Source organism: Dermacentor albipictus, chromosome 3, assembly GCF_038994185.2.
Source record: "Dermacentor albipictus isolate Rhodes 1998 colony chromosome 3, USDA_Dalb.pri_finalv2, whole genome shotgun sequence".
NCBI classification, from domain to species: Eukaryota; Metazoa; Arthropoda; class Arachnida; order Ixodida; family Ixodidae; genus Dermacentor; species Dermacentor albipictus.
In genome coordinates, this window is record NC_091823.1 from 16,278,094 (window position 1) to 16,290,236 (window position 12,143).

The following is a 12,143-nucleotide window of genomic DNA, read 5'->3' on the forward strand; positions in this document are numbered from 1 at the left end:
GACGGCGGTGGAGTTTCGGCGCGACATTGAAAAAGTGCCACTTTTACCTTCATTTGCTCTTCTACGAACCGGCTCATTATCGCGAAATTAACGAAAAAAAGAGTATTGAAGTGATATGTTAAGACTGATTTCTTGCTTCTCTTTGGCGTCCCTTTCAAGTGCACAGTTCTCAAAGGACGGCAAGCGCGCGAGTGGCGCACACGACGCACCGACTTCTTTCGATGCTTTATCGATTGCGATTTACCGGTTCACTGATTCTGGTAATTGTCTCGTTTGTGTGTCTGCACTTCGGTGAGACGGCTGGTAATGTTTCCATGCACGAGCGCTTCTTTTGTTCTTGCTTCCACAAAGATTCGGGAGTGGAAGGCGTACGAAGCTGTTCGCGCGCAAGCAAGACCGGTTGATAACAGAGGGCGTCGGACACTACCGATAGCGAAAGAGATAACAGCGCCAGCGGCGGACTGATACTTACGAGGAAAAGTGTATGCAATATCGCGGATGAAGCTAGAAAGGAAAATAAAAAAAACTTTAAATAGCTCAACGAACGATGAAACGGAGAATAACAAGGGCAGCACTACGAGAACGCTTTGGCTCGAGGCCAACTCCGATGTGCCGAGTGAAACACGTAAAACTCAGACGCGCTTTTATCAGACAAGCGTTGGAACGATTTTAACGAAACCCGCGACCTCGTGCCAAGCAGCGCAACACAGCTGCTGCACCGTGCACCGCGGAGGGTGTCGGGCGCGGCAATGGATCAGAGAAAGCGTCGGCGTTAGGTTCGCCGGCGCAGGACGGGTGCGGGAGACGCGAAACTGGATTTTCTCAGAAACAGCCCTCTGGCCCTGTAGTGAAATTAAAAAGAATGGGCTCGCGATGTTGATTTACGGATGTATTTATCTTCCCGTCAGCTGAAAAGTCAACGCTCGCCCGCAGAACACTGCACGCTGTAGTCGTGGAGCAGAACTCGTGCAGGAAGCAGTCACACGCTCTCTCTCCGTCCGCACTGGCGCATGCATGCAGCGTGATTCGACGGCTCCAGCTGCAACGGGAGGCGTCGTCGTCCGTATACGGGCGGCATCAACGCCGGCTCCGGGGGGCTGCCGCAACGGCCGGCGTCGCCGCTCGGGACGATCCCCTCCCGCCTCGCTGCGTAGCGCGGGTTCCCGCCGAGGGCGTGGCGGCTGCATCCGCTCGCGAAGAAACGCAGGAAGTGGACAGATAAAGCGCTCGCACAGAGACCGGCGAAGCTAAGGCGAGGAGCACCAAGTGGCCTAAGCGGTTCGGACCGTTTAAGAGCTCTAGATATAGTGCAGAACGTCTCATCGTTAAAGAAAAAAAAAGAAAAAAAAGCTATATAGCCTCAGGAGACTTACGCAATTTCACCTTCTGAAGCAGCCAGATAAATTTAGAGGGCCAGAAAGGTAACGGGAGGTTGCGATGACACGAAAATATAGGAATGATCGAGAAAAAGAAATTGGGAATTCCTATTAGCGGGTTTGGCCTTGAGGAGGAGCACGTTGCTAGCTACGGGCTGATTTAGCTTAGCAGGGGCATACCGGCAATCACTCCGCCCGAGCGCCTCCCTTAAACTTGCGGGGTAAATATGCGTAGGCATAAACGGTTAATCGCAGGACACAGAGGTATGCTACCACTCGACCGAGTTCATTCCGTGCCGAGTGAAGCTACCTACTGACTCAAACGATTGGTGACGTTTAGTATTATCTGCTAAACGTCACCACTCGTTAAAGATACCGGCTGCAAAGAAATGCTTACAAAGCGTGCGAGTTGCTTGCTTTGGCAATGAGCCTATTCGTTTATTTGATGGGCGCATTCGTTTAGTGTTGCATGATTATCGGGGCCCATAAGCAGCCGTGCTTCTAACGACGCGTGCAACGTTTCTTGAACGCTAAAGCCGAGTGCCCGGGACTTTTCCCGCATGAGGGCTTGTCGTACTTGTTGCAATTAGAGCCTTCTTATGGAAAGCCCTTTATACGCTGTTATCGTCGAGACCGATAAGACAGCATGCTGGGTTGCAAACAGCAGTCCTCTCATTAAGCAGTCAGTTTTTAGCTTGCTCGGGGCCGCTGCAATGTCGCTGACACACGCTTTCACCGTGTGCCTCGGCAACAAAATGTAGAAAAAGGGCAGGGGAGGAAGGGCGTCTCTCTGACCTTAGGGTAAAAGCGGTCCTGCTGGCTTCCGAGACCATCCAAGTTTGGGTTAGTCGTAAAAACTCTAACAAAAGAAAATGAGAACGAATTGGTAATACTCGTCATAAATAGCGGGTCTTATCGCCGGTAACATTTGTAACTTGAAAGAAATTACAATATTGATGGGAAGAGCGAAAAAATTAGCGTAGTATGCAGAAAAATAAAACCGTCTCTCATAACGTGCCCTAACATACAGTTTCGATACGAAACACATATGTAACATGTTAACGAAAAATAAAAGTCATGACACTATATATATAACGCACCTTTTAATTTCAAAATGCAGGCTTGTCTTCTGCGTTGGCGTTTTCAAATTCCCTAATTTTTCTAGATTTTCTCTGACTGTTCTTAGTGAAAACACTGGCGGTTCATGTGCAAGAAAAAAAATGGAACTCGTATGTTTCCAGATTTTTCCTGGTGGTAGACACCCTGAAATGGTTGAAATGAGATGTCTTGATTCGAACTACGTTTTATGTAAGTGACGCATCTATTTTCGTACGTGAAATATATTGAACAACAATAAATAAAGGCAGCCTTAAAATAAGGTTGTCACTAAATATGCGCTTATTGTTTCACTCTGACTTGCCAGCTGCGTGAGACTTACGATGTGTTGAGGAGCGTGTTATTTCATAGCTATAGCAAAGTCAAAGAAGCCAAACCCAGGACTAGTGAACCTCGTAATCGACATGATACTGGCATACTAAATGGAATTTTACTGGCATACCATTGGCTTCTAAATCTGAACCAGTTCGGATTTAGAAGCCAATGGGTTACGTTTACGTATACACGACGCCCTGCGTACGTCGAGCGGATGGGAAACGTGCATACCAAGACCGCAGTAATCTGGCGCACACCTCTCGTTCTCTACAACACACTTGCGTAGCACGCCATACGTGCATAGAAACCACCGTGAACAGTAGAAGTCAAGCGAGGAGCTCAGGGAGCGGCAAAAATATCTCGGACACCGTGCCATGCATTATGCAGCAGTACCTCCATCTCCTACATTGCTTTCCTTACAGAATAACAAATATTAAAGGTTCCTCTGCAGTACATTTATTCGGTGACTTTTGGGCCACCGTCCTGATGGTCAGCCTATATTTTAACCCCACATCCGAACAAAGGTCTCGCCTAGACTTTTCAATAACTCCGGAGCTGCAGCGCGGTAATTGAGCGCACCCAAAGTCATGCAAATTTCCTATAGCCTTATCGCTAGCTACATTTACTGCCATACAGCCCATTGACATTGTTTAGCTTCTCTTATGACGCCCATTCTGTTACGTCACCAGACAAGTGGTCGGCAGCTCCTCCGCGCTACGTTGCCTGCCACACTGCACTGTCGAAAAGCGCCTAAACCACGTTTGATCTTCAAACCGTGCTTTCATTCTGCCTCTTCACGTTATGCCGATTACTTTCCTTTCCGACCCTCATTCGGCGATTGTCAGCTTCTCGGCAAGTTTCTTAGTCTCTATCTTTCAGTGCTGGAGGTTATCGCTGGCAGAATAAGCATTGCAGAGTATAAGCTGTCGTTTACAGTGGCCTTCCATATATGCTTCAACCATTTCCCGTGTACGCGGGCCTATAAAGTGTTGCCTTTTTGCATGAGGCACTGTAGTATGTTGGACTGCGTTTGCGAAACACACAGGTAGGTTGGTTGGACTAAAGACGTCTGCAAAACCCGGTGGCGCGATTTAAAACTGCAAGTAGAACTCACAGGACCAAGACACAGCCATGTACCTGACACGTGATTTGAGCTTTGCGTCTCAAGCAAGCTCAAGAAAGCTCAAACAAGAAAAAGAAGAAAAGGAAGATAACTGGAAGAAAAAGCAGCAGCAGCAGTAGTAGTAGTAGTAGTAGTAGTAGTAGTAGTAGTAGTAGTAGTAATAGTAGTAGTAGTAGTAGTAGTAGTAGTAGTAGTAGTAGTAGTAGTAGTAGTATATAGTAGTAGTAGTAGTAGTAGTAGTAGTAGTAGTAGTAGTAGTAGTAGTAGTAGTAGTAGTAGTAGTAGTAGAGGAAGAAGAAGAAGAAGGAGCAGGAGGAGGTTGGAAAGGCTGCTTCTTGGCCAATCCCCCATCGTTTGTAAGGGCCTCACACGTGATAGGCAACAACAATAACAACAACAACAACAACAACAACAAAGGCTGCTATGAGGTTCGGTCACCTGAAAGAGCATTTACCACTCACCGGATACTCCCGCTGAGGCTGCGACGAAGGCGATGGGCAGCGAGGCAGCAGCCCGGCTCAGCTGCGCGGTGCGCACCAGGTGCAGGTAGAGCACGCCGTACGAGCGGAACAGCGCCGAGGCGAAAAAGAAGAGCCAGCCGCTGGCCAGCACCGTGGGCCAGCTGCTGGCCGGAACCTCGGGGGCGTCGCTCGTGGCGCGGCTGTACGGCACCATGGCTGCTGCTCCTGCGAAGGGCGCCGCTTATAGTCGCCGCTCGTGTGGGGGAGAGGCGGGAATGCCTCAGTCCAGGACGGGAACGCCTTATCGCACGCATGCCATTAGGCACCATACAATTATTTAGGTATTCTTCATTCGGTTTTCTTGTTTCCGCGTAGCGATCTCGTTGGGAAGTGAGCGTGACGTTCATCCTCACCGCACGCACGCACGCACGCACGCACGCACGCACGCACCCAACATATTTACACTTTAGTAACTACGCACCAAAAACAGATATCGCGATTGTGCAAGTTTAGAGTGTCTCAAACAGGAAAACATGATTTATTAGCTTTTAGCTTACATGAAGTCCTTGTAGTGTTTACGCGAATTTCGTAGAAATATTATACACAGGCTATTGGTCTATGTTTTAGAGGTGCGTAATGTATCATATTCGCCGACTTTGGAGCACTTTGGAGACAGGTGCGCCATGGTGAAGCACAACGAGAAGCGCATAAAATACATGAGCACCACGAGCAGCACAGTGGGGACCAGTGAGGGACGACAGAGGTGGTGAACGATTCGGCATTTGTGATTGGCCAGTGGATTCCTTCAACGAGGAAAAGAGGGGTTATTTGAGGCCGTCCTGGCGCACGTGTTAGATCAGAACCGCTCGAGACTCGTATAAGAGTCGCTACCATGTCCCAACGAAGTGAATACATTCTTTCCTGCTTTTTTTTTTTCATTATCGCGATGCCAGGATTCGTCGTCGTTCCCTGATTCTTGCGCTTAAGGCCCACGTTACCTGGTCAAGATCGTATCAGCAGGGCTTAAGTTCATCTTTTAAGGTCAATAAACCCCTTCAAAATAGGTTCACTGGACTCCGAGCACAGCGGTTTCCTGTTACCGTTCTTCACTCACGAACTCACGAGATCAAACTTTGTCAACAAAAATTGCGATAATATTCATAAGTTATTTCATTTGCGCAATTAGTGCAGTATTAGTAGGTTCTCTTGTTACTAGATTGATGCGGGTAGAATCCAATTGGGTCTGCACATGTAAGCAACAGCCATATGCAAATTTACACTTTGCTGTTGCTTTGCCAAGAGCATCATGAAGGGCGGACAGTAAGAATGGATGAATGCATAAACGAATTAACTATAACTTAAGCTCCTCTAATCCTTCCCATCTACGAATGCGAATCACTGCACTAACTGCTAAACTGCGTATCTAAGTGTCTTCAGTTCGAGGCCGTTTATAGCTGTACATTGCGCATGGGCATTACTTCGCTATTGCGCAGCTAAAACATAAACTCACTAGCAGCTCTTGTACAGGGCGCTCTATTTTGCGTACCTAAGGACTGTAGGGCCATTGTTCCAATTGCGAGCAGTGAAATGCAGTAAATGCCTGTGCCGGGATGGTGACGCCGAAAGAGGAAGAGCGCTGAGCTGTCGTAGGCCGCCCGAAAAGGAAAACAATGAACGAGTGGGCGGACACAAAACGACAAAGAACAAGAACAGCGGTGACGTGTGCGCACCACACCCGCGTTCATCCAAGCGCAGCACAAAGTCATTCACTGCATAGTGGCATGAGGCGTTCGTAGCCGTCTACGCGAGCCAGCTCACCACTCCGCTTTCAAGAGCCTGGTTATCCCCGCTTTTGTAGAACATGTAGCCTCCGTCTGTAAAAAAAATTATCTCTGTATATAATTTAGTGCATCAAGGAATACTTGCAAGCCATCGCTGAAACATTCGCATTACAAATAAGTATGCAGAAACTTTAAGGTGTGAATTGAAATTGAATTGCGGGGTTTTACTTGCCAAAACCGCGACTCGATTATGAGGCACGCCGTAGTGGGTGACTCCGGATTAATTTTGACCGCCAGAGGATCTTTACCGTGCCCCAAATGCACGTAACTTTAGTGTGTGCTCGACTTGGTAGATACTATTTCTGCGTGTTTTATTAGATAATCTGCTCGTACTAACCAGACGAGAAAACGAGTTTATAGTTTTCTTGCTGAAGCAGACGGGGGCGCTACGTGAAGACAGCTGCTTCGGCGAATAATCATGTTTCCGACAGGCGGGAAAATGTCTTCAGCACAATGTGTATTATAATTCCGCTTCAATTGGTTGACGAAGTCCCATGTCGGTGCATTGCAGTCAGCATATCGTGGTTTCTTGAACTAGGCTACATTATAAGCAGTGAAATGTACAAATACACTAGTGGAAAATAAGGACTTTTGTGGTTGTGGGTTTGTGACAACAACTTCATTACCTGCTAGAAAGAATAGTTGATAAATAGACTTCAGAGACCATATTACCAATGCGACTCTCTTTCTGAGACAAAACTGGATGTTAAGTAATATAATTCAAACGACGTTGCAAGAAGCACACTAGCGGCGGCTGTGTAAATTGCATTCGAGAACAAAGGAGATAAACGCAGCTCACCTTGACGGCTGTGAATTGTAAATGTTTTGTAAATGGACAGATAATCGTATACTCTGTTCCCTAAGCGGAGAAAGAGCGTAAAGGTACGCAAGTTAGCCTGACTTATGGTTTGTCTTGGAAATGAGATATAATGGAAGCTGCTTGCCCAAGTCTCGATGTCCCATCGTCCTCAAGCTGTATTTGCTTTAAAACTTAGTAAGCTTATCTATCTCCAGCCTCTGATGAGCTGGTTAAACGTTGTTTCACAATTTATGTGGAAACCTCGGTAAGTGCCATTAAAGAGACTCTATATCAGTGGCGGCTGCTTGCAAGATAAATAGCGCTCCACGCCTTCATTTCAGAATGTTACGAAACCGCCAGATAATGGCCTTGAGACGGATTATTTTCCTTTCGCCCCCTCCTTTTTCTTTTTCCACATCGCGGACGTAGGTCGATGAACAAAGTTTGGGGAGCAGGTTTTTGCCGTCAGAGGCAAACACGCTTTCTCTTCTCAAAGCTCAAGCGTCTACGTATGGGCTACACACGTGACCACGTAGGAACGCCTGCCACGCACTCACGTACACATAAATGCATGACGAACGCTTTCCAACCCCTCTTAAATAATTCGAAGAAATTAGGAAAAAAAGAGAAAAGGAAACGACTGCTGTGAAAAAAGAAAGAAGGGGTAAGAATAGCGGAAAGACCGTCTATCTCCAGATATACGGCTGCCACAAAGAAGTGGACCTTTTCGTTTACGGTGCGAGTGAAGTGACTTGTTGAAGGATAGCGTTTAAGAAAGGGGTCAGGCGGGAGAACAGGCTTTGCGAAAATAGTAGAGACGCCGGAACAAGGCACTCGCGCGTGTAGGCAGCGGGACCGAAGCGCTGCTTTCTGCAACAAAAGAGAATGGCAACGAAACACGTTAGACTAACGGAACCTTCAAAAAATGCGAGGACGTGCGTGCGCGTTAAGCCTACAACGTGACACAAGCACTCACGCCGGCATTAATCCTTTAACTGTAGGGCTAAAGAAAGATTCTTTGCAGATTTATGCCAATCAAACAAATGATGCATATAAGACAGTAAAGCTGTATAAGCGAGTTCTCAACCGTTTCCGAAATACTAGGCGTATGTTTACTCGGTTACAGCATCGCTTGACATACTGTGCATCCGCCGCAGCTGTAAAAACTCCAAGCTGTCCTCCAACGTGAAGTTGGTATATAGCGCGACGTAAGCAACAAACATTACGGATTATTGTTAAAATAGCAACCACACACACACACACACAAAATAAAACGCGCATTTAAATTTGTTTTCCATTCGAATGAGATGTACACAGGGTAGGTTTTATTTTATAACCATTGATCATGACGTTTCAAAGAAAATTCTCGCCTGTGGCACGTGTTGCTTTGCATCTACATTTGGTATCGACCACGCTGTCACACACCGGCCGTCACGGCCGCACGAAAACCGCCGCGTAACTCCCCTCAACAGCTTCGATGTGAAATCAGTGCGCGCAAACAACATTCTCAATGAGTCTTGTTTCCTTTGTCTCAAACATCAAATCCAGCTTGAAGACATTCGGCGGAAGAATAAGCGAAACACAGAAAGCGAGCAAATCTTAGCGATGTGCCAGTTAGCGAGTTAGCAGAAGGCAAAGTTGCGTTTAAGCTCCAGGTGTTCACCGGGCTGGACGACGGGCGCAAGAGCGCCGCACCGGGAACGTGATGGAAGCACAAATAGCAGCCTAAAGGTTTACGAAGTCTTCCGTATTTAGGGCGCATGGCTGGCATGGTTCCAAATATGGCCGATGCAAAATGTATTACGCCAATAATACTGAAATTCGGACGAGTTGGCGAAACTGCACAACGCATCAACGCAAACGGACGACACAACGAAAGCTATGGGACAAGTGCTGACTCGCAACTAAGATTTATTCAGACAAAATAAGGTAATGAATATACTCGCACAAAATCAAATCGAAATGCATAAACATAAGCACGTGCTTCCGTCAGTAGCCTTTCTACAGCGAGCTATCAGTGTTCGCCCATTCCTTCTGTGATACAGTGTAATCGAAGGCTGGCTAATTAATGCCGTCAGAACCTTTGCAGTCAAAGTGTTACGCGCTCGGCGACGGATACAGATGGTGTGCTTTACCGGGAAAGCATGATCGACCAACATATCACGCGAGATGCCTTCTGCATCTGCGAGTGCACGGCAGGAATGCCATCCGAAGTGTGGTCGATACAGAAAGTGTTACTAAAGACATCGTGTTCTAGTAAGACATTCAATGCTCCTGAAGTCAGGGTTGAGAGCGCACCCACAATTATTTAGGCATTCGCGGTTTATGCACATTTTCTTGAGTTGCGCAATAAAGTTGATACTATATTAGACGGTTCACAAACGCGAAATAACTTCCTTTGCGCCGTTAATGTGGATTTCTAGATATGGAGTTATCGGAAGATGGAAGGCCTAGCTTATCAAACAATAATTTTTTTAAATTTTATTTTGCCCTTCTTCGCAGGATCGCGTGAATCCGCGCTCCCGCTACAGTCCGGATCAGTTGGCCGGACGGGTGACATGAAACGTATCCGGGATTCGAACCCTCGCAATCGGGGTGTGAGCCATCGCGAGGCCCGGCCGCCACAGTCCCCGACGTCTTATCTCGCGGGCTACCTGCTACAGACGGTCGCACGCCTTAGAGCGGATACCCAATCGGAGGAAAGAGGATCCTTACAGAATACGACCACTGAACCACCTTGCGCGACGGCGCGTGTCCCACACGTTAGGAAGACGCGATGCGCAACCTGCTTTTGTGCTCGTCTCTGTTTTTACGTTTTTACGCGCAGTCGGGACGCGGTAACGGTGCTCGACGCAAACGGTCAACGGAACGACGGCCCCCCACACAGCGGCTCCTCTAGAGGTTCACGGATGTCCCAAACGCGGAACCCTGGCAGCCCATCATCGACAATGGCCCGTCCGCGGCCACCGGCCCCCGTCCGGTCACGGTCGTAGGGAAGTCAGGTTGCTTCTCTATTTCTTTCTTTCTTCATCTCTCTTTCAGTTCCTCATCCTTCACGCACGCGCCGCACCAGGAAGTCGCAGCTGCCTCGCCAATCGCTGCGTGCAACCCGCGCCCCACTTCGACGAAAGGAAAAAAAAATATAGAAGGAACGCGCACCGCGTCTCTGCTGTGTACAACTGCTCCAGCATGATTGCTTGCAGTGAGGGAAGGGGAGGGGGCTTGTGCGGATCCTGCAAAACTGCCTCGCTTTTCACTGCTGTTTTACTTCGCCCAAACACACGCACACGTGCGCACACACAGTGCCGGCTCCTATGCGACGATTTATATTTGCGATCGCGCAAGCGCGGCGTTGCAGAGTGCGAGCATCTGCGCTGCATGCTAATGAGCGCCCCGGCGAGCGGCTGCCCTCTCCAACATCCCCTCTCACGCTGGTTACACTCTGGCATATCGCAGAAAAAAAAAAAAAAAGGTGGCGGCCAGTCTTGTATACGCTGTGTATATAGAACCAACATGGAATTGTGAACGAATATTAGTTTACACTGGAACGACCACCAGTTTGTTCTAAAGTTGAAAAATGACGAATTACGACTATCAACGGCGACGACGATAAGTGCGGTAGATGTTTATTTGTCAAAGGGCAATGCGCTCCATTACTTTCGCTACACCGTTGCGCTGAAAGCTCGCGGTTGTGCTATTTATGCGACCTTTTACACCCACCTGTTGAGCAGCCACGGGAAATAAAAGCCCTAAGCACCACCTTTTAAGGCGCTTAGGAGTGAAATGCCACATGCATGGTGCGCTAGGCGATCAGTCAGCATCTTCTTGGGGGCTGTGGTCGGACAACCGCCACAACGCGATGGCGGCACGCTTGGGGCAGGTGCGGCCAACGTTGCGCACGCCTCCGCCTTTTCTCTTCCGCTCCTCTACGACAGCGCATCCCACAACAACGCAGCCTTGCTTGGGAAAATAATGCAGGAATCCGAAAGTTATTTGACTCTCCCAAATGAGACAAGAAAGACCGTTCTGATCAGAATAATAGCAACGCTGTGAGTTTGCAAATATTACTCGTGACTCAGCGCGGCAGCACGAAGCTGACCTCGAGCACGCCGTTACACGCGCGCCGGTTCCTGCTGGGGCCGGTCGCGCTTGTGTGCGCTGCTCGGAAGCGTTCGACTCCCTGCTGATCGCGGTACGGGTATACTCACTGTTTGTCGCAGTTTCAGGGCATGTTCACCAGGCAGCGACCACGGCGACGGCGGGGGAGTCCGGCGCAGCTGCGTTGGCTGGACGCCGTTGCCGCCGCCGCTCCGAGCGTAGCACACTTGGCCATGCGACGCCGCCCAGGCGGCTCCGGCACGCGGCGTAACAAACCCGAGGGCGGCTCAGCGGCTGCAAGTGGCTGTTGCTGCTAGGCGCAGGTCGCAACGTTGACTGTCGATGAAGGCTTTTTCTCTTCAACACCACCGATGTTTCAACCGGTGAACTTTCCAAAGGACGCACTCAATATTCGCGGCGAATCTATCCGGGGCCTGTTGCCGCGCTGCACGCGGGAACCCAACACCTGTTTAGATTCTCTCTCCGCTCCTTGCCTATCCTCCTCTCGGCCGGTCGCGCTCGGCGCTCCCGTTCTCTCTCCCACGCTGGGCAAACTTCCGTCGGCGTGGCTGGCTGGCTGCATGCGCCGGCTGGAGCGAGGCGGTCGTGACTTCACTGATAGAGGCACGAGAGTTGTGCGTGGCCCCTGCGCGGAGGCGGTGCTGGAGGCCGCCATGTTTTATCCCCTCTACAACTCCAACGCTTTCTCCTCGCACGAAAGCCATGCGCAGATCACGGCACCAATTTGGTATAAGCGTTGCTGGGAGTACGAGTTAAGCGAGAGGCTTCGTCGCAGTGAGGTTTCAGCTTCCTTCATTCGATTATATATTGGTGAACCTTTGTCTCACCTTAAATAGGGAAAACAAAGGCAAATGAAGAAATACTGAAAATGAAGAGGAAAAAGAAAGAAGAATGCAAACACACAGCTCAGCGAACCGACAAACCATGCTTGCATTCTTCGCGAGCTGAACTGCCACGCAAAACGAAGTCGTCAGCGCTGTCAATTTCGCTATG

At 49.0% G+C, this 12,143-nt stretch overlaps 1 protein-coding gene across 5 annotated transcripts in view; it reads right to left on the reverse strand.

Moving 5' to 3' along the window:
* Positions 1–12,143, reverse strand: part of LOC135917503 (uncharacterized) — a 321,200-nt gene that overhangs the window by 34,214 nt on the left and 274,843 nt on the right. For 4 of the 5 annotated variants that reach the window (XM_065451077.2, XM_070535153.1, XM_070535152.1 and 1 more), the window contains one exon: positions 4,392–4,616. In XM_065451077.2, the coding sequence (XP_065307149.2) occupies positions 4,392–4,616 (225 nt within the window). Of the gene's footprint in view, positions 1–4,391; positions 4,617–11,239; positions 11,638–12,143 lie in introns of those variants that run through there. The other variant, XM_065451078.2, reaches the window with a different exon arrangement.